This window comes from Chelonoidis abingdonii, chromosome 4, assembly GCF_003597395.2.
Source record: "Chelonoidis abingdonii isolate Lonesome George chromosome 4, CheloAbing_2.0, whole genome shotgun sequence".
In the NCBI taxonomy this organism is placed as follows: domain Eukaryota; kingdom Metazoa; phylum Chordata; order Testudines; family Testudinidae; genus Chelonoidis; species Chelonoidis abingdonii.
In genome coordinates, this window is record NC_133772.1 from 94640636 (window position 1) to 94663872 (window position 23237).

At 41.8% G+C, this 23237-nt stretch overlaps 1 protein-coding gene across 1 annotated transcript in view; it reads right to left on the reverse strand.

Moving 5' to 3' along the window:
* Positions 1 to 23237, reverse strand: part of RYR3 (ryanodine receptor 3) — a 663207-nt gene that overhangs the window by 57886 nt on the left and 582084 nt on the right. The window contains 11 exon segments of the mRNA XM_075065483.1: positions 8245 to 9569; positions 9925 to 10006; positions 14155 to 14259; positions 14639 to 14767; positions 15350 to 15438; positions 15924 to 16004; positions 16458 to 16475; positions 16736 to 16809; positions 19017 to 19093; positions 19419 to 19498; positions 19698 to 19797. Of these exon segments, the coding sequence (XP_074921584.1) occupies positions 8245 to 9569; positions 9925 to 10006; positions 14155 to 14259; positions 14639 to 14767; positions 15350 to 15438; positions 15924 to 16004; positions 16458 to 16475; positions 16736 to 16809; positions 19017 to 19093; positions 19419 to 19498; positions 19698 to 19797 (2160 nt within the window).

Below are 23237 nucleotides of genomic sequence, written 5' to 3' on the forward strand. Positions count from 1 at the left end.
TCTATAAATGTAATCAAAATTAGCAGAATATATGTATATGTATATGTTTTATTTTTGCAATACTTCCCCCTTAAACTATCTATCTATTCCCCCATACCACAGTATCTAACTGCTTCACAATCATTCATGTATTTATCCTCAATCCCCTGTAAGATAAAGATGTGCTATTATCCCCATTTTACATTAACTTTTTAATGCCAAAGCACTGTAGGGACTACTACTGTTTACTCAGATTTTTTCCCCCACAAATACTAAAGTATTTCAATTTGAGGACTTTTCAATGCCAAAGCACTCAAGTTTTATTAGTGTGAATACTCATGAAAAGCAGTTTTAGATTAAATCAATTATAGAATATCAGGGTTGGAAGGTAAGCCATCTATTCCAACCCCCTACTCAAAGCAGGACCAATCCCCAGACAGATTTTTGCCCCAGATCCCTAAATGGCCCCCTCAAGGATTGAATTCACAACCCTGGGTCTAGCAGGCCAATGCTCAAACTACTGAGCTATCTCTCCCCCCCTAAAATGCTGGACAATTCATTGAAAGCCAATTCTGAACTGTGTATTAGATTGTAAAAATTTCACTTTGAGCTCCATTGATTGGTTACATGTCACATGATATTATTTCTGTTCCCTAACTGAATAACTTACATAATTCACATACATGAGAATTGTAAATTTCATAACTAATACAGAATTAGAAAGTCACAGTTTAGAATGATTGCAATAATTAACAAGTTATAGCTATGGAGAGAAGAAATGGTTACTTACTGCAACTGGTTCTTCGACATGTGATGCAAATGTGTATTCCACTTAAGTGTGTGAGCACCCAGCGCACTGGAGCTGAAGAATTTTGCCTACCAAAATTAGGTGGTGTTCATGCTTAGTGGCCGTAGCTCCTCCCTGGCTATATAAGGCAGCACCACCCTGATCCCCCTCAGTTCCTGCATACCAAATGCATAGAGATGAGACGCTGAAGCAGTGGATGGAAGGTAGGTTGTGGAATATACTCTCTGCATCACATCTTGAAGACCACAGTTAACTAAGGAGGACTCACTCAGTATTGATAGTTCTTCGATGTGCCACCCCTCTAGGTGCTCCACTGTAGCTGTGTCAGTGTCCCTGTGCCTCTCATCAGAGATTTTTGATAGCAGTGTCCTTTCAGCCTGCATATGCGCCCTCCTTGCCTTGTGCTCTGCCTCGAGGCTATCTAGCACTGTACAGATGAACCACCCTCAGTTCCTTCTCTACTACAGTGCCCATTCTTAAGAACTCCAAAGCAGAGGGGAGGAGGGCAGGTCATGGAGAATCCAGAGTGGGACACATCATCTCGAAGAACCATCGCTACCGCACTAGATGAGTAACTCTCTCTCTTTTGTGTGTCCCTATGGGTTCTGCACTGTAGGTGACTCCCTAGCAGGATTCCCTGGGGAGGGTTGTGCTTCTGCAGTGAACTTAGTACTCATGTCTAAACCGTGGAGCTGAAGATCGCATCAGAGGCTGTCGTGTGTAATGGCATAATGTTTTGCAAAGGTATGAGCAGATGCCCACATTGCTGCCCTGCATATCTCTGTGAAGAGGACATTCTTGATGAATGCAATAGAAGTGGAGATGGACCTTGTGCAGCATGTCCATATGCCAGAAGGAGAATAATAGCACTGGTTAGTGAAGTTGGAAACCCAGTTCGAATGTCTTTGAGATAATATTGCAGAGCCCTTGGACTAGTCTGCGATGGCTACGAACAGCTTAGTGGATTTCCTAAATTCTTTTGTCCTGTCCAAGTAGAACCTCAAGGTTCTCCTGACATTCAGCATATGTAACACAGCCTCTCTGTTGCTGCAGTGAGGCTTTGGGAAGAAGGTCAGAAGGTGAATACGCTGGTGCATATGGAAGGAGGAGGTTACTTTGGGGAGGAGCTTTAGATGTGGTCTCAGTGTGATGATGCCTACCAATTACTCTTCAGCCCCTTTCCTCACCCCCCCTCTCACCATTGAATATGTTATTCATCCAGAGATTGTCTGTGAAGAGGCTGCTTGCCCCTTAATATGATATGCATATGATACAAATAGGCGAGGTGAAGCACGAAATTATTTAGTCCTGTCCAGATAGAAGGCTAGACAACACCTGACGTCTAATGTATGGAAACACTACTCTTCTAGAGATGAATGTGGCTTAGGAAAGTATATCACCTGGTTCAAATGAAACTGAGAAACCACTTTAGAAAAAAATTTGGATGTGGTTGTAAAGTCACCTTTTCTTTGAAGATTTATGTATAAGGAGGCCTACCCATCAGAGCCTGCAACTCACACACTTTCATTGCGGATGTTACTGCTACCATGAATGCAGTTCCTGGAGTGGAAAGGGACAAAATGCTAGGGGCTTGAACAGAGGTCCTATCACTACTACTAGGACTTAGGAATTGGTTCTTGGACCAGAGGATATAGATGAAAAAGCCCTTTTAAGAATCTTGCTACCATGGGATTGGATCTCCCCTAAATTGGGAGATGAAATGCCACTTTCACAATGAACTAAGTGCAAGTCTTGGTGAATGAAGGTTCAGTAAATACTCCAAGATGTCCTGGATGGAAGCCAGCATCGCTTGAATTCAACAAGCCAATGATCACATAGAAGACTTTTTCCATTTTGGCAAATAGGCCATCCTGATAGAGGACTTTCTACTGTTGCGTAGAGCCTTCTGAACAGCTGCCAAACACTGCTCTTCCTCCTCCCTTAGCCATGCAGCAGCCACACCATGAGATGCAGCCATGATTCTGAGTCAGTAGGTTGGGATGGAGAGGGACCAGTATGGAAGGCTGAACTGACAGCGCAGAAGGTCAGGAAATCAGCACTGCCTCGGTCATGCTGGGGCAATAAGAATGATCTTGGCCCAACCCACCTTCAGTTTAAGGATGACCTGTGGGATGACCAGGACTGTGGAAAGGCACAGAAGAGAGGTGACAGCTGAGATGGAAGGTGTCAGACAGGGAGCCCAGACTGAACCCCCATTGAGAGCATAACATATGACATTTCCTGTTGTCCTTTGTAATGAAGAGGCCAAGCACCAGAATGCCCCAAGTTGCGAAGATACTCTGGGGAATGCTTGTCTTCAGAGACCACTTAGGACTCAGCAAAAAATTCCTGCTAAGATGGTCCATGAGATGAACCCCAGACACGTCGTCAGCCATTTGAGTGATACTCTCCTTGATGCAAAACTGTCACAACATGATTGCCTCTTGGCAGACCATCCTGGAGTGTGCTCCTCCTTGCTTGTTCACATAATACATTGCGATCGTATTGTTGGTAAATATGTGACTCGCTGAGCCCCTGTATGGATCTGAAAAGTGTGACATGCATTGTAACTGGCCCAAAGCTCCAGCACGCTGATATGCAGAGAAAACTCCTGCTCTGACCACACACATTGGACTTTCAGTGACCTCAGTCAGATGTACTTCTGACCCCCTCAGGGAGGCATCAGTGACAACAGTCCTGATTGGTAAGGGCTGGATGAAAGGAACACCCTGACAAAGAGAAACATCCACCATTGTAAGAGGTCCAGGATCAGTGGAGGAAGATTAACTAATCTGTCTAAAGAGTGAAGAGTCGGACAGTAAAGAGTCTTGAGGCACATTTGGAGGGGAGAAGATGTAACCTTGTGAACTGGACCACCAACATGCAAGTGGACATGTGCCTCAAGAGCCTCAGGCAGATTCAAACTGTCATGGAACACTGAGATTGCAGACTGAGGCAGAGGTGGCCAAAGGTCTGAAAACAGTCAGTCAGCAGAAATACTCTTGAACTCAGAGTCTACAAGGGCCCCAATGAACTGTTTTTTGTGTGGGAACCAAAGTTGACTTCCCGGTGTTTAGGACCCAGCTGTTGGTCGTGACTGAGCCCCAAGCATTGTGGCAATGGAAGGGAGCAATGACTGGAACACTGCTCTGGACCAAGCAGTCAAACTGGGTGCTTGGGGGCTGCTAGGAGAAGGTGTGTGGACTGTCAAAACCCAGAACCTGACTGCTTCCTCCTGTGGAATCTATGTCCCTTTCTGGGATTTTTCCACAATCTCAGCAGAGGGAAAGTCTTCCCAAATGTGTGCTGTGAATGATACCACAGTTGTTGCTATTGACCCCATAGTGGTGCCTTTTCACCACAGGTGTATACACCCTTAAGGACTGAAGGGTAGCCCTAAAGTGTTTGAAGGAGTGCAGAGTCTCATCTGTTTTATCTGAGAACAGCTCCTTGCCATCAAAAGGCAGATCCTCAGTGGCCTGCTGGACATTGGGAACAGTGCCTGAATTCTGCAGCCAGGAAGATCTCCTCATGGTCACCACAGAGGCCATCACTCTGGCTGAAGTATCTGCAACATACAGAGCAGACTGCAAAGAAGTCTTAGCCACCAAGCAGCCTTCGGTACAAAATACATGAAATTCCTCCACTGAGGCCTTGGGCAGCTGGTCTGTGAATTTAGACAGCTGTCGAGCGGATAAAGTGGTACTTAAGCAGAAGAGCCTGCTGATTAGCAATTCACATCTCCAAGGAAGAGGAGGTGTAAATCTTCCTGCCCATCAGGTACATTTGCTTAGAGTCCTTCTCCTTTGGAATGGACTTAAACCTGTCCTCTCAAGCTATATCATTCACCACAGTTACTACCAAGGAATTTAGGGGCTAGTGGGAATAAAACCCCTCAGATCCTTGTGTGGGAACAAAGTAGTGCTTTTCCCAGTGCTTAGCTGCTGATGATATCAAAGCTAGCGTGCTCCAGAGGACCTTAGCAGGCTCAAGGAGCACATCATTAATAAGGAGGGTGACACTCTCAGGGGCCAACAGCTGCAGGATATCCACTAAGTTGTGGGCGTTCTCCTACAGGAACTCCACCTGAACACCCAGGGAAGCAGCCATGCATCACAATAGGTCCTGGTATGCCTTGAAATCCTCCAGTACTGAAGGGAAAGAAGAACCCAGCACTGCAGAATCGTCCATGGATGACAATGAGACAGTTAACTGTGTCAGAGCCAGATCCTGTTCCAGGGCTGATGCGCCCCAGGCAGGATGACTCTGGAGACTCCTCAAGGGGAAGATACACCAGTACCTGGACCTGTAGCAGATTGATGGTCACTGCCACAGATCTGGCCAGAGATCCTGGCTTTGAGTGGGACAAAGAGTGGAACTTCTGTGACTAAGGAGCAGCATGAAGGCTACTGGTACAAAGAGGGCATTAGTGGCCAGTAGGCGCCTGGCCAGGGTCCCCTGTCCGGACCACAAGACAAGTGCCAATCCGGATACCTACAGTGATCTATGAATGCCCTCACTCAGGCAATGGAGAGCAGGAGGAGTAAGATCCTGACTTTGATGCTGAGACGTCCCGGGCTTCAGGGGACAACATCGGGACCAGCCCTGAGGGTGCGAGCAACCAATCTGACTTGTCCTTAGCCCAGAATGATGAGGGGGCTGGCGCTGACAGTGGAAACCGTACCACTGGTATCACGTATGCCTCTGTTGCTTCTATTCATGGGAGCAGTGTTGACCCTGAAGTCAGCATCAGTACCAAAGTAACTAATAATGCAGAAGTGGAGGGTGGTGATTGCTGTCATGGCAAAATTGGCAGCACCAGTGACAGTGATACTGAAGAAGTTCCAGGTGCCAAGGAGGAGTCAAGTCCTGTACCAGCCCCATTTCCACTGAGGGTGGAAGGGAAACATCAGGGTGCAGTGCTGACAGACCCATAGGTTTAGCGGCCTGCCCGGCCAATGAGGCTATAAAGGATGCAGCCCTGGCACAGTCCTGGACCAAGGGAAAGTTTGGGACAGACAGGCAGACAAGGTCCACTGCTGTACACCACTGGCGTGGAAGCAGTCGTTAACAGCATCACCCTTGTTGGTACCAGACCTAACGGGCATTCTGGGGCCTAGAGTCAATGTACAGGGTCTCTGCCCTCCCTGTGTGATGCTCAGGAGGGTTGACAGGACATGTTCCATCCCATGCACCAGCATTAATCCTGTGCTGATCCACACTCCTTCTGGAGGAAGGAGATGAGTCCCCATGGGACCTGGAGCAGCCTCAGTTATTCTTATGCAACCTTTTCCTCAGCACACTCCTCTGTATCTTCGGAGAGGTGCCAGCTTCAGGACATGAAGCAGCAAAACCCAAGGGAAACCTGCCATCTGATGAAGGCCTTGGTGCCAAAGGAGGCTACGTGGCCAGTTCAAGCAGATGCTCCTTCAGAAGAAGATCCCTTGCCACATGAGTCTGCTTCATGAACAATCTTCAAATCAACCTCCGTTCCTTGCCATTGGCTTCACCCTAGACACAACAAGCACCACGGGCGAGGATCATTATTGGAGATCATCCCACCACATGACAGACAATGTTTAAACCCTAGTGAGGACATCATCAGGGAACACTTCAACCCCAACCAATTACTAGTAAGTCTAACTCTATACTATGGGTATTAATGAACTACATACAACTAGAAAAAAGTAACTGAAAAGAGGATTGAGAAGTTGAAAACCTCACAGAACTCTGACTCCAGTCATGGGTGCCAAGAAGGAACTGAGAGGGACTGAGGTGGCACTGCATCTTATAGGCATGGGAGGGGCTACAACCATGAGCACTCCCGTCCTTCCCACTCCCATGGGTACTGCTAGGCAAAATTCTCTGGCTCCCGTGTATTGTGCGCACACACACACCTAAGTGGAATATACAGCTGCATCTACTTGAAGAACCAAAAATTGTATATTTGATTGGTCACAATTAATGATTCAAATGATCTGCATTAATTCCAAAAGAAATGTGAGAAAATAATTAACAACAAATACATTTAAGAACTTTGTAATCACTTTGGGAATAGAAAGAAAGGCAAAATTTGTTGGAAAAAATATAAATTACTTGTTTAGGCTTACTAGGGACCTTAATTTCAAAGGACAGTCTCTCTGTTCAACGACCATGTCCTTTAAATACCTCAGTACTAATGTAAATACAACAAACTATCCATATAAAACGACATGAAATTGCTACTATTTTATAAGGAATTTGTTCAAAATGAGATTTGACAATGGAATAGTCATAAGTAACATTTTTATTTTAAAGAAAGTGTATATAAAACAGACATAAATAAATAAACTGGCCAGTAAATGGAAAATATAATTTGATATGCAGGAGAACATGGTAATATACATTTCATGGGGGCTAAAAGCTTGACAACAGAGTAAATAGTACATTATATAGTCATGTAGTGGAAGTTTATACTGAAAACTCCTAGAAATCATATCAATGCCTTAAAAGGGTTGGGCTAAAACCCATTATAGAAGAGAAGTCTTTGAAATGGCCTAATACAAGTAGAAATGGATCTATAATGCAGAGTTTAAAGAACAGGAGTACTCACAGCACCTTAGAGACTAACAAATTTATTTGAGCATAAATTTGTTAGTCTCTAAGGTGCCACAAGTACTCCTGTTCTTTTTGCGGATACAGATGAACACGGCTGCTACTCTGAAAACTGCAGAGTTTAGATATCCTCACAATTTGAAAAGGTATTTGGATGCAGAGTTTTGGTTCAGGCCCATCTTTAAATGGAATTACACTCAATTATGTAGGGATTTAGTGAAGTGGAACAAGATAAACTGTTCACATGGGGGAAGGACAATTAAAAATAAAGTAAATATTAAATTAATAGTAAATCAATAAATTCAGGCAAAGCTATTTCAGAGAGTAGGAAACAAAGGACAATTTATTAAGTGTAATCAATTAAGCAAACAAAATAAATAAGTTAAGGGGATAATCAGGTATAATTATGGATGAAGCGTATTAGGAAGGAGGCTGAAAGGCACTTATAGAATAGGAAGTTAGCAACTAGGTCTGGAAAGAACCTAGGACACTTTGGGTGCTACTACTCTTTTTGTTCTGTGTTTGTAAAGTGCATGGCACAATGGGATTCTGGTCCAGGACTGAGGTTCCTAGGTGCTAAAGTAATGCAAATAATAAATAGTAATAATACTGTAATCTAAATGAACAACAAAAATAATTATTATTAAGTCAAAACTAGGCAGATATATTGGCCTAAGCTCCTTTCCGGCAAATTATTCTTTGTCATAAGATTTAGATAATAAAATATAAGAAAATGACATTCCCAGAATATGTATTTCATAGGAACAGCAATTGAGTGAGCAAATAAGTTTAGTTATTACTGGAACTTTTAGTACTATACAATACATTTTTGCTGTAAGGGGCAATAAATTTGTTCCACCTACCTGTGCTTTTCTTTTCCTACGAATGGTGCTTTCCAAAGAGAGAGGGGTATCTGTACCAACTATTTCTGCAACATCACCGAGTCCAGCATCATGACCATGTTTTGAGCCACCTTCTTTTTTTGCATGAATGCCAAAAATATCTGACATTATGTCTGTTTCTCCTTTTTCACCTTTCACAAACTGCACAAATTCAACTCTAATTCCATGATCAATGCCTTCAACCTTCTCTGCTTCTATGACATCATCATGGATTCCAAACTGTGTTGGGTCAGGCATGTCCCCTAATATTTTAGTAACTTTGATGTTTTTGGCTCCTTCAACCAGGCCACCCCCAAACACAGTACTCCAGAGAATCTGGAAAATCCCCCATACGATGGTGAAAAACAACTGGAATAACCCTACAAATAGCATCCAGAAAAAGGAGAAAAACACTTTCACCAATTCCTTTATAGTCATCTTTCTAACCTTTCTGTACTGTTTCCTAAGGTTCCTTAAAGTGACCATTTTTAAAAAGTGGGCAGCATTCCTCTTCACTGTAACACAGGCCATTGCAAAAGCTGAAGCTGATTCCAGAGATTTTTCTTCTTCCTCATCATCTCCAACTTCCATTACATAATAAGGCTCATCCTCTTCTTCCTCTTCAGGTCGTTCAGCTGAATCTGATTCAGAGATCTGAGATGCTAACTGCATTTCAAAGATTGTGTCCTCACAGAAATTCACAAAGAGCTCCATTTTCTCTTGTTCTCCTCCTTCATTTACAACATCAAATATGAACTGCCTTTTGGATTCTTTCACCTGTGGCTTCTCCCACTGCATTCTACTGGATTCACTGATTTCAAAGTAAACTCTTTCAATTTTCTTGGCTCCACCCATTATTTCAATGCGGCCAAGGTAAGGTTCAAAGTAATTAAGTACACTTGCTGCTGGATCTAGTAAGCACCGAAGGCGTGAATCATTTGGCATGTGCTCTGAAAGGTTAGTTAACAAGACTGCCACATTAAATCCAATGTCTTTGGCTGGCTTATGGAATCTGTCCACAAAATCAACATAATTAAACATGTCATTTTCATCAGCTTCTGCACAGGACAGCAGGAATTCAAGTTCTGACTGTGTGTATTGTTTCTGACCTTCCATTGCTTTCTGGAATTCTTTCTTTGAGATGATGCCTTTACCATCTGGATCATATTCTTTGAAAGCATCTGAGCTGGTTAGGTCTTTCAATTTGAGGAACATGTCAAAGAACTTCAAGATCATTTCTACATTGCTAGATGATTCTACCAGTGTGTCCACCATCTGTTTTCCGATAGTCCCATTTACAACATTACCTACATTATATGTTAAAACAGTAAATTATTTGGATCTATAAATACATGTAAAAATAAGTTAATTTCATATTTATGTTCAGAAACACTACCAAAAAACACTTTTCCAATTTTATTCTTAAATATCCATAATTTTCTTGTAAATATGTTTTTCTGCATTGTCCTTGCTCTTTCAACATTATGTGCCCCTTATATAATTCTCATTTAAACATTTTTAATAAACACTAAATGGCTTTTTGCACTGGCATAATAAAAATGCAATTAAAAAACAATTCTGAAAGATTAATTATTGCATTGTGCCAGCTCAGCTTCATAACACTGAAAGTAATAACACATAATTATAAAAAATAGATCTGACCTTCAAGTAGTGACAACAACATCACAACCATATCCTTCAGGAGATCCAACAATTCCTTAAGTAATTCAATCTGACTGGAATCCTGCAACATAAATGGTGTACACATTTTTTTCTTATTGAGAAAAGATACATTTAACAGGAAGAAACAGCACTTGGAATGGTTATCACATACAGTCCTAGTAAACACAGACACATCAGGATCGTTCACAGTCATTTCTATTATGATATATTATAATAATCTCATACAATACAATGTGCCCAACTAGAGCAGATGTGTGAGCATTGGGGTATGTTGTAATAAAGTACAGAGGACTACTGAAGTGGAGACTATTAGTGAGAGAGAGTCTTATTAATTTTGCTAATCCATATATGAGAGAATACACATAAAAAAATCCATCCCCCTAACATAGCACAATATATTAGGATTCATATTACTAAAACTTTAATATGTTTACAGAATATACCAGAGTACATTAATTAATATAACAGAACCAATATGGATTTAGGTGCCTAATTTTAGGAAGATAGGCACCCAAGTTTGAAAATTCTGCCCAAGATTCACGGTGATGAGGATGTTTATATGCAGATCAAAGGGGAAGAGAGTACAAGAAAGGGAGAGGAATGCTGACTGTAAGTGTGAGAAGCATTGCTGCTCCTCTAAAGTGAAGGAAGTGGCTGCTGGCTGTCAGCAGTGGCTCTTTTTTCTCCTGTGTGGGGGATGTACATCTAGGCTGGTCCCTGAGGCACCAGCTCAGTTTTTCTCCCAGTTCTCCCCATCCTATAATTCCTTGTCATCATACCATATACTTGTATACAAATCAATTTGGTTTATGAGACAATCAAAGCATTTTTATCAATGATTACATCAAAACTGGGTGGTGGAGGAGCGCAAGAGGAGCAGCTTATCCATGGGTGAGGTTACAGATGAGTAACTAAAACTAAATCACAGTTATCAAAATAAATCAACATTTTGTGATCAAGTAATCTTGATTTTTTTTTTACGTTTGCTCAATCACTAAGTGACAAAATTTGGTAATCTGCAGTGGTGAAGTTGCGAAGCTCATATTTTTATTACTAGAAGATGACATGATTATTGACATTATTCAAAAATATAAAAGCATTCGGGCTTTAGAAAACTGTAAAACTATGAAAGCAGCAAAGAGTTCTATGGCACCTTATAGACTAACAAACATATTGGAGCACGAGCTTTCATGGGTGAATACCCACTTCGTCGGATGCATGTGCTCCAATATGTCTGTTAGTCTATAAGGTGCCACAGAACTCTTTGCTGCTTTTACAGATCCAGACTAACATGGCTACCTCTCTGATACTGTAAAACTATGTGTTTTATACCTTTTGGGATAGCTTGTGTTTGTCAGTGTTAAGTCAGTTTAATTCAGCTCCAGGAAGATATAGATACAAAATACAATAAAAATACACTAGTTAATCTTGAAGGTTACACATTGGTAACACAGGGGCTGGTTCATTAGCTATGTGATTTGTTCTGAACACTATGCAAGAGTTCCACATTCAAATGCTGAGTCTCTGGCTCCCTAAAAGCAGGCAAACTCTTTATGTTGTTCTGCAGAAACAACTCAGGCCAATCTAAGAACAACAGTGATGAGTTTCAAAGAGTTCCATCCCACTTTCCTAAACTGGAAGGAAGGCTAATGTGACACATGGGACTTTTAGAAAGGCGGGAAGTAAACTGCAGAGTAAAACTTGCTGAAAACTGTCTGATGGAAAATTTTCCATTTGAAAATACTAATTTAATTAAATCAAAATGTTCTGTAGGAGCAAGTCAATGCCATTGAAACTTTTGATGAAAATCAGACAAACAAGCTGCCTGGCTCACCCTCCTGGGGTCCTAGATACTAGTCCCCCCCGCTTCCCTTGTTTCTTGAAAGCTTGGTTTCTCAGAACCCTTGACTCCTCAGCAGACCACCAGGCAAGCATCTGAGCAGACCAAGAAGCTGACAAGCCAAAAAAAATTTAATTTCCCTCCAAATGGTATTTTTCTTGTCCTTTCTTCCTGAGAAAAATTTTGAGTTTTTTTGCAATTTGGAATAATATTTTTGTGTGTGTGTGGGGATTGGAAAATCCCATTCCCCCAAAGCTCTTCTGGAGAGGGAGGAAGCTGGTAGGACCTTTTACTCCTGAGGGCATTCTGTGCCAAAAAAATAAAAATTCTGCACACAATATTTTAAAATTCTGCATTTTATTTGTCAATAAATAAATGCAGAGGCTCCAACATGGCATTGGGGAGCTCAGGCCACTGGCTGCACGAAGGTGGGAGATCACCCTGCAGCCCCCACATCCCCACCCCTAGGACACAGAGTCAGTGGTGAGGCTGCACCCGAGCCTGACACAGCATAAGGCCTGAGCCTGCCCCAGCCCCAGAAACACCCTTGGGCCCTGCCTCTCTGTGTCAGGTGCACCAGGTGCGGGCAGGCAGACTCAACAAGGCAGGATCTAAGTGTGAAGGGGATTAGTGCGGGGGGATCCAGTTGTGGGGTGCGAGGATTCTTTGTGGGATAATCTGGATGCAGGCAGCTCAGTGGGGGAGGGTCTAGGTGTGGGGGTATCTGGACGCACATAGGCTCATTGTAGGGGGGAGGTGTTTGTTCCAGGTACAGGGGCAATGGGACTCTGCAGGGGAAGGTGGTTGGGGCTCAGCGGAGGGGTCTGCATGTGGAGGTCTCAGTAAGAGAGTTTAGGTACTGGGGAGTGGGGCTTGGTGGGGTGGGGGTCTGGGTGCAGCTAGTTGGGGGTCAGTAGCATGGGGATCTGGATGTGGGGGTTCAGGATGTATGGAACTTGTCAGTGTAGGGGGTTGAGTGCAGGGAGCTTAGTGGGGGGTGATCTTGGTGCAGGGGTGGGGGTTCTGAGTCAGGGGTCTGGATGCAGGGGAGCACCAAATACAGGGGTTGAGGTCCAATGGGGTGGGGTTCAGGTATGGAGGATTCTGGGTGTACGGGGTGAGGCGTGGCAGAGATGCCTGGGTATGGGAGGTCTGGATGCATAGGGATTGGGTGGCTGGGGGACCAGCTCCCCCTAAAGTGACCCCCTCCCCCTGCAGCTGAAGAGTGATGGGGGCAGGAGAGGATACCGAGCTTCCAGCAGCTGGGAGAGGTTTTTGGGTCTGTGTCTGACACAGTCCCAACCACATCTTGGTAGGGGAAGAGGAAGTCCTGTCCCCTCCTACCTCCAGCCCAGGCGGGACTAGCAGCTGTTCCAGGCTCAGGGTGGGAGTCACTGGGTGGGGTGTCCCCAGCCTCGTGGTGATTTACCTCTCTGCCGGCTGCCTGAAACGATGTACCTGCACTGCTAGGGAGTGGTGTATGACTGCTCTTGCAGCTTCCCTTTGTTTCCCTGTCAGAAAGTCTTTTTTCTACGGGGAAGCAAAGAAATCAGCGGGGAACATAAATTCTGCTCATGCACAGTGGTACAGAATTCCCGCGTAAAAACCTTTAAAAACAACCTGCATCTATTATGACAATGCAAATTGTTAATATGCTAATCGGTTCTGTTCTTTTTTGACATAAATGCAAATATCCTATCAGTGAAAAGAGGATATTACTATTTATTTAAAACATTTTACTGTATTTTTTTTTAAATCTAAAGCAAATATGATGGATGCCATATAAAATTTCTATTATACTGAGATATTTTACCATTTTCATGCACTTTCTTGTTACATAGCTATTGCTGAAAATGGTAAACATCTTAGAAAACTGTAGAACTTAAATGCACCACTTGTATGTTCTCAACTGATGGAAAGCACCTAATTTCAGAGAGAAATCTTTTGAAAAAAGCAAAAACCACCAGATGTTATTTAATGTGGCTTTGAATAAGGAGCTTCAGACTCATTAACATGGTACTTGTAGGCTGGCCATTAAAAAAAAGTCCCTTAGCCATATAAGAGCAATTAGGTAATGAATGATGTGTCTAAAGAGATAACTGAAGCACACTGTATGTGGACATGTTTAAGAGGTTAGCTGACTCACTTGAGCACAGGAGGAGAATCATAATTCATAGAGCAGAAGGCCCAAAAGTTTTTTCTAGGGCTATCATCTAAGTTTAGGGCTGTTACGTAATGAAAATAAGAATGCTATACACAACTGAACAGAGACCATACTCTTAATTGACTTATAGCTTTCACTGCACATTTTATTGCATTGTATGCTTATATAGATGCACTATAGATAATTCTGGAACAAGTGAAAATACCTTAGAGAGTTTCATTTGCATGTTAGCAAAGACATGAAGGAAGCCAACAACTGCATCCCACAGCCTACTGTGAGCCAGACTCTGCTGGTTACCTATGCAAGGACCCTAAAAATAAAGAAAAACACATATTTTCTTTACGCGACAATTGGGATAAGAAATACTTTTTCTATTTAAGGCTCCTAGTTGAGCAATCCAAGAAGTAAGTCCAATTTTCCATTTAGTTATTCTAAAATGTCTGCCAAAATATAATCACCACATATGTTGTGAATGTTATGCATATAGACAATCACAAAAATATCTATAGATTTTCACATTATGGACCAGATCCACAATTGATGTAATTGAGCATAGCTCAGTTCAAATCAATGAAGATGAAGCTATGTCAATTGCCGACTTACACCAGCTGAGGATCAGGCAGTGTATATGTAAATACATTTACTGTAAATATTGAAATTTGAACATCCTGTGTCAGGTTTCCATTTACCTGGATATATTCTGTAAGTGAGTTGAAAATCTGTTTGGTAACAGCCAAAGCTTTAGAGAAGTTACGCTGTCCAGATTCATCAATCATGTTTTTTCCTGAATAGTACCAATAGAAGTCACTAATTGATTCCTAAGAACAAATGACAACATATTATATATTTCCACTCTCATATTATATATTCAGCAATTACCATACAGTATCACATCAACAGAAATTGAAATGGTAGATAGAATTTCACATTTTTATGTGCTTTTATTTCTAACCACAATAATGTTATACAACTTTGTCCAATTATGTATTCTGCAGTTATCAATACTGAAATGCATTATCACTCAGTTGTTTTACAAAGGCACATCTGACAGTTATGGGCTATTTAAAAATTAAGATAACAAGTGCGTACACTTTAATATTAAAGCTGTTAGTTACAGGTCAACTTCATATACAGGATTACCACACTAGTAATCACAAATGAAATTAAGTCCATCCAAAATATGTGCAGCCATGAGCATGTGCACCAGATGAGGGAGCAGAGGGTGCAGGCAGCTTCCTGATTCACCTGCACAGGGGTGGGCACAAAGTGATGTTTGTGATACTCCCAGTGCAAAGACTACACAAAGCTAGTGCTGCTCCTCTTGTTAGCTTCACAAAAGTGCAAGGGGAGGGGAATAATTTATTCTTTGTTTTGTCTTTGGTTTTGTTTTGTTTTTTTACCTGAAGACGTAAGAGATAGTCAACAGTGCTGATAATAATATTCACTGTTGTAGTGTTGCCCATCTGAGTACGCAGGAAATTCTGAAAATCTGAAATCACAAATAATTTGTGTTTGATAAATATGTATGTATAAGAAACAAAAAAACAGGAGGAGATTATTCCACTATATTAAAGAGGAAAGTTACTCTTATAGCTACTAATTGTGAAAGACCATCTCATATACACTACACTGAAAAGCACTGATGCTTATCAAAGATTCTGGACATTTTATTGAAATATAATTTAAACAAATAACAAACTTTTTTGTGACTATTTTACCATCCATCTTTCTATTAATGGTGAGATGCACAAATTCTGGAATGTCATTATGACTGTTAGTTAAAAAGTGAAAGTTGATTAGATTGCATGGTTTGTCACATTTTGAACAACCACTTTAGCTTAGAGCGTTGACTGGATTACCTTTAGCAAAAAACAGAAAGTCAATTGGAACAGCATTAATACTAAGGACTACTGTCCTTCCTTTTAAGAGCCTGAATACAATCACTTCCCTGAAAATTCATTCCAGTCTACTTACCATTGTTATGACCTTCACAAAGCAGCTGTAAAAATCTAAACAGATCTCGAGTAAACTCATCATTCTGTAGCACTTTCTCACCTTGAAAATATATAGTACAATGAATATGACCATTGTTTATTATGAAACATGCAAAACATATATTCTTCAAACAGCATCCTTCAAAATAAGTGATTCTAATAAAAAGCAAATACTGTAAGCTGCTTTAAAGTAATTTTAAATAAGATGATAATAAAACAAATTATGAAACAGAAAAAGCAAAAGCCAAAATATTTAGCACTCCAATGCATTCATGGTAAAAACTACTGGACTAAAGTTCTAATAAGTAAATGGTTAGTTGTCAATAAAACCATGCCTTAAATATGAAAGACACTTCTTTAATTAAGCATCAAACTCTTTGTCCAAGCTCAACACGCAACCTGCTGCAGACCATAAAACTAAACCTAAAGGATGTCTGGGAAGATGCAATTAAAGAAGATTTCTTTCTGTATTTGCAACACACAATAGCATCAAAAGCTGAAAACCCAAACGTACCACGCTCACGAACGATGACTGTGGATCAGAGAAAAATAATAAAAATACAGGATAAGCAAATTGTAAGTTACATGATAATTTCTGTTCAAATATTTACTGCTAGAATTTTAATAAACATTAACCATGTTAAAAAGACTAATCTAATCCTAATTTTAATGAGGCTATCAATAAAGAGAGCAATGTGCTAAAACAGCTCTGAAAATTCCAGTTTTAGAAGGAAGCATAATAAACTGTTTAATTGTTACTTGAATTAAATGGGTTTTATTCATTATACTTACGAGTTCCTTCTTCAGTAACCATTCCAAGGCCTTCTGCTTTATTCTGTCTCTCAAATGCATTCAAGTCAAGAACACTTTTAACAAAGCACAGAAAACTGAGAAAGTTCTGCTGCTGTATGTAACGGCAAAATTAATTTCCTCTATGAACTCTCTGGAAGCCTTGACCCACATGTTTTACCCATTGTGATACACACAGACTTGTATATATAAAATGAAACATGTTTTAAATAAAAAGGTTTGGAGGGGGATATAGGTCCAGTGTCCGTTTCTGAAAAGATACAGGTTTAAATCTCCTCTTGATATACACCTATTACTACCATTAATATCAAGATGAGTTACATACCTATATGTAGAAGAGAAAAGGAACACAAAATATTGATTCAATCCTGTCCCATTACCCTCCCCCCTCAAACGGTCATAATTTGAGTTCACTTTATTTCTCATTTGTATGGTTTCTACCAAACTGTTATCATTTAAAAGGAACCTGTTGAGAGTCTAATTGTCTTGCAAGGTCAAAATGTATTCAAAGATTGATTTTCTGCTCGACGGCACTCTGCACCAAAAAATTAAAAATTCTGCACACAATATTTTAAAATTCTGCAAATTTTGTCAAAGAAATCTGGAGGCTCCAGCATGGAATTGGGGAGCACAGGCCACTGGCTGCACAGAGGCGGGAGATCACTGTGTAGCTCCCTGGCCCCTTCCCCCGGGACAGGGACTCAGTGGTGAGGCTGCACCCAACCCTGACATAGCACAAGGACTGGGTCTGCTCCAGAAACACCACAGGACCTCAGCAAGGCAGGATCCAAGTGTTCAGGGGCTTAGTGTGGGGGGTCCAGGTGTGGGTTGAGAGAGTTCTGTGTGGGGCAATCTTGGTGCAGGCTGCTCAGTGGTGGATCTGGGTGTGAGAGCTTGTTGGGGGGTTCTGGGTGCAATGGTATGGGACTCTGCAGGGGGGTCCAGATGAAGTTGGTTGGGGCTCAGCAGGGGGTCTGGGTGTGGGGGGGACAGAGCATGGTGGGGGATTGACGGTGGGGGATTGACTGTGGGGGGCTCAATGGTGGGGTCCAGATACTGGGGGAGTGGGGCTCAGTGGGGTGTGGATCCAGCTGCATCTGGTTGGGGCTTGGTGGGGAGGGGATCCAGGTGCGGGTGGCTTGTCGCAATGGTCCAGTTGCAGGGTGAGTGGGGCTCATCAAAGGGGTTCTGAGTGCAGGGTATGTGTGTGTGAGACTCAGCAGGAGAGTCTGGGTATGAAGGGGTCTGGACAAAGGGATTGGGTGGATGGGGGAACAGCTCCCTGTACAGGCACACCTGCCCCTGCAGTGGAGGAATGATAGGTGCAGGAAGCGGGATGGGGGATTTTCAGAGCTTTCTGCGGCTGGGGAGAAATCTGGGGGTGGTCTGATCTGGCTCTGACCTCCACATCCCAGCCAGGACTAGTAGTTGAGCCCGCGATAGGATAGGAGCCACCAGCCGGGTCTTCCCAAGTCCTGCTCTCTGCCCCACAGTGATTTACCTCTCTGGCGTCTGTCCTGGGCACCCAAAACATACTGCTAGAGAGGGTCGCATGACAGCTCTTGTGGCCTCCCTTTGCTTCCTCATCAAAAAGTCATTTTTCTGTGGGGAAGCAAAGAAATCTGTGGGGGTCATAAATTCTGTGCATGTGCAATGGCGCAGAATTCCCCCAGGAATAATTTTTATTGCTAATACAGCAAAACTCATTTCCCAGAACAGAAGATGGTAACCACTCTCTGTACACTGGTGAAATAACTGTATTTCTCTAATCTGAATACATTTAAAATTTTTTAGCTAGTGTAGTTCATTTAGTTTCACAGTGACACATGCACTTGTTTTTATTCAGTGATATTATTAAAACCAAAAACTGAAACACTAGCATATTGTTTCCAGTGTCTTTTATAGTCTGTCTTCAAATGAACTTTGTTTTTACTATTGCCCAGAAAGACACACATGGGCAACAGGCACTACTGTCATTGCAGATCACCACTGAGCTAAAACCTACTAAATGCTGTATTACTCTTACATGTGCTTGCTAAGAAATACAAGGTCAGCCTACGCTTTCTTTTCTCTTGGAAGAATATTCCACAGATGAACTTACTCTTCTTAAGTGCCTAAGATCCACAAATACAATTCCCTCTAGATCAATTCCCAGCTCAGCTGTCGATTGCTGTAATCCAACCTTCAAAATGCACCAACTCTAAGCAATTAGTCACCAACCTAGATGCTACTAAAGCTGTAACAACATGGTTTGTGCTTTTACCTGCAAGACTGCATTAAGCCAGAGAGACTCTGAAAAAATCCAGCATCCTTCTTCTCTTTAAGGTAATCTAACATTTTCTAGAGGAGAGAGAAATTTAGGAAAAACTACATAAAAATCATCATAATTTGACAATTTGCCAAATTATCATTGTCATATTGACAAAACTAGCCAGTAATATATTTGATCTTGCTCTTATTAAAATGTAGTTTGCTCTAGCCTTAATCATGCTAATATGTATCTAACTGTTCAACCAGCCAGACTATTACTCCTCCCATTTTTTGCCATCTAATCTAAAATTAACCAGACTCTTCCGAGCATAAGAACAGTAGTAATAAACTACATTTCTCAAAATAATATGCTTCCTTTACAAAGAGAAGGCTTGTAAAAGTTAAATATTATTACCTGCTGAACTAAGGTATTACCAGCATTTAGAATGGCAATGCCAAGTTTTAATGTTTCAATAACCATGGGGCCCAGTTCACCTGTCAAAACAATCATATAATAATTAAAATCTGTGCTAACATAACTGATTAGATTGGAAAAACAGAACAGAGACTACCTAATGTAGTTCATAATATGCATTTAATTTTGATTTATTATATACCATGCAATTAGTAAGCTGATATATTTATATAATTGCATATAGGTTTAACATAATTTAAATACTTCACAGAACTTTACCTTTGCTTGCACTAATCATCTGAAGAACCATCTCAGCAGCTCCACGATCGTGCAGACGAGCTTGCTGATATAGAGTTTTCTGCTTTTCCATTTCTTTCTCCTGAGTTTGGAAACAAACACCACAATGAATACACTATTTGCATGTACATACAGCATGACCAGTATGGCTTCAGAGTCAGATTAGCGGCACTCAGGCAGAGCTTGGCTGGACCACAAAATCTGATCCATAATGCACCAAGTGGCCAGAAGATAGGCTTCTCTCTCAAACTGCTCCCTTGTTTAAAGAAGAGTTGGTTATACACAGTGTTTTTACTCTTTAAACTTGCTGTTCCTTAATTCATCTATTCCTCACCTGTACACCTCCTCTACAAGAGGGTGGAAAATATTCAGCAACAAGAAAATTTAAAATAGGCAACACTGTCTGAATCTGAAGGATGGATTTTGTTGACTATAGATCTGTGTGCTTGTGCCAAATGTGATCATCAAAATTAGAAGTTGGCTTTGAGCAGGAGGTTGGACTAGATGACTCCTGAGGGCTCTTCCAACCCTAACCTTCCATGATTCTAAAGTGAAATAAGAAGTGACCTTTATGTTTTCTCAGCCTTTAAAATAATCTGAACTTTATTAAAGGTTGGGAAATATATGATTAAAGCCACCTCCCTCTTCCTGCAGAATCTTTACCATTCCTAGATGCCGCTTCCTAAACCAGTTCTTCCCCTCATACTGCTGCTTCCTTCCTGTAGTCTGCATGTTCGAATCTCTTTAATGGAGCAGTTTTTACAATCCAAATTATTGTGTATTTTTGTGATTTACTTGTATTGAGTACATCTATTTCAATCTACTTGTGTTTATTTGTTAGGTATATCCAATATTAGTACATAACTAATATTCAAATCAGTTACAATGTTGGTTTAAGCAATAAAGCCTGACTGATTGGTATACTATTACATTTTGATTCAACAATTATATGAAAATTGCTGTAAGTGAATTATATGATTTGAAGAGTATTGGAGAGGCTGTGTGGATAGGGCATTGAACTAATGGATAGGGCACTGCACTGCACTGAGTCTGTAGATTCCTGGCTCTGATAATCTCTCTTATTATGCATTTATACAATATTTAGCACAATGAGGCTATGATTACAGTGGGGGCCTCTAGTCACTATCTTACTACAAATAATTAAACAGCACCACCAGCAGAAATTCCAAATGAGGAGGATACTTACTAACTGGAGGTTCTTCGAGATGTGTGGTCCCTATCTGTATTCCACTGTGGGTTACGTATCAGAGGGGTAGCCGTGTTAGTCTGAATCTGTAAAAGCAGCAGAGAATCCTGTGGCACCTTATAGACTAACAGACGTTTTGGAGCATGAGCTTTCGTGGGTGAATACCCACTTCATCAGATGAATGTAGTGGAAATTTCCAGGGGCAGGTATATATATGCTAGCAGGAAGTAGAGATAACGAGGTTAGTTCAATAGGGGGATGAGGCCCTGTTCTAGAAGTTGAGGTGTGAAAACAAGGGAGGGGAAACTGGTTCTGTATGTTGGCAAGCCATTCACAGTCTTGTTCAACCCTGAGCTGATGGTGTCAAAAAAACAGACTTCACTAAAATAAGACAGGAGATCTACATTACTCACTTCACCTCTCTACAAAGAAGGCGGTAAGCTGTCTAAACTACAGACAACCTGCCAACCTGAAACGTTTCTCACAGCATGCACACTGCACCATAGTAGCTCTAGCTCAGGAACCAATCCATGCAAACACCCCGATGCCAACTCTGCCCACATATCTACACCGGCGACCATCACAGGACCTAACCAGATCCGCCACATCATCACCGGTTTCATACCTGCACGTCCACCAATGTAATATACGCATCATATGCCACAATGCCCCTCTGCTATGTACATCGGCCAAACTGGCAGTTCTCCGGAAAAGGAAAAATGGACACAATCAGATATTAGGAACGGCATATCACAAAACCTGTAGGAGAGCACTTTCAACCTCCCTGGCACACCTATAGCAGACCTTAAGGTGGCCATCCTGCAGCAAAAAAACTTCAGGACCAGACTTCAAAGAGAAACTGCTGAGCTTCAATTCATCTGCAAATTTGACCATCAGCTCAGGGTGAACAAAGCTGTGAATGGCTTGCCAACTACAGAACCAGTTTCTCCTCCCTTGGTTTTCACACTTCAACTGCTAGAACAGGGCCTCATCCTCCCTGATTGAACTAACCTCGTTATCTCTAGCTTGCTTGCTAGCATATATATACCTGCCCCTGGAAATTTCCACTACATTCATCTGACGAAGTGGGTATTCACCCACGAAAGCTCATGCTCCAAAACGTCTGTTAGTCTATAAGGTGCCACAGGATTCTCTGCTGCTTTTACTGTGGGTTACGTATGTGCACCACAGGGGGAAAAGGGCAGGTAGTGGAATACAGATAGGGACCACACATCTCAAAGAACCTCCAGTTACAGATAAGTAACCTCCTTCTCTTTGAGTGATGGTCCCTATTGTATTCCACTGTGGGTAGGAGGAGGGTGCAACGATGCAGACAGTAGGGCTGAGCAGAATATTGCCATCTCAAAAGAGGCATCAGCAGAAGAGTCCTGCACCAGGGCATAATGTCTTGCAAATGTGTGATTGGAGCCCCATGTGGCCGCTTTTCAGATGTCCAGGAGTGGTACCCTCCTGAAGAGAAGCCATAGTTGTTGCTTGTGTTCTGGTGGAATGAGCTTTTACCCCATAGGGGGTGGGAGATTTAAAAGCTGAGAGCAGAGTAGAATGGAGCCAGAGATGCATTTGGAGCTTCTCTGGGTGGAGATGCTGTGCCTTCTGACTTTCTATTATAGAAACAGTCTCAAGGATTTATTGGTTGGTTTTGTTGGTTTTGTTCTCTGCAAATAAAAGGCCAAGGCTTGCCAAACATTGAGGAAGTGGAGTCTTTGTTCCTCTGCAGAAGCATGCAGTTTTGGGAAGAACACAGGTAAGTCAATGAATTGGTTAGCCTGAAATTCCTAAACTACTTAAGAGATGAATTTGGAGTGTAGACATTAATAACCTTATCCTTATGGAATACAGTGTGTTGAGGATTTGCCATCATTGCTCCAAGTTCACCAACTCTTCTTGCTGAGTTGATGGCTACAAGATGTTATGGAAAGGAGGGACATGGAGCGAGTAGCTAAAGGCTCAAAGCGCTGGAGGATGACTTGGGAGTATTGAAAGAACAAGATTCAGGTCCCACTGGGGAGTAGGCTTCTGAGTAGGTGGGAAGGTTTTTATTAGGCCTTTCTAGAATCTATTGGTCACTGAATGTGCAAAGACTGAGTAGCCCTGAGAAGCTGGATAGAATGCACTGATCATCGCCAAGTGGTCTTGCAAGGAGCTGATGGACAAACATTTTCAAAGATAAGATGTAGCCCAAGATGAGAGAAATATTTGTAGTCTCTGGGAGAATGCCTCTTTAGAATGCTCAAGAAGAGGAGTGCTTCCATTTAGCTAGGTAACATTTGGTGGTAGAGTTCTTTCTACTGTTA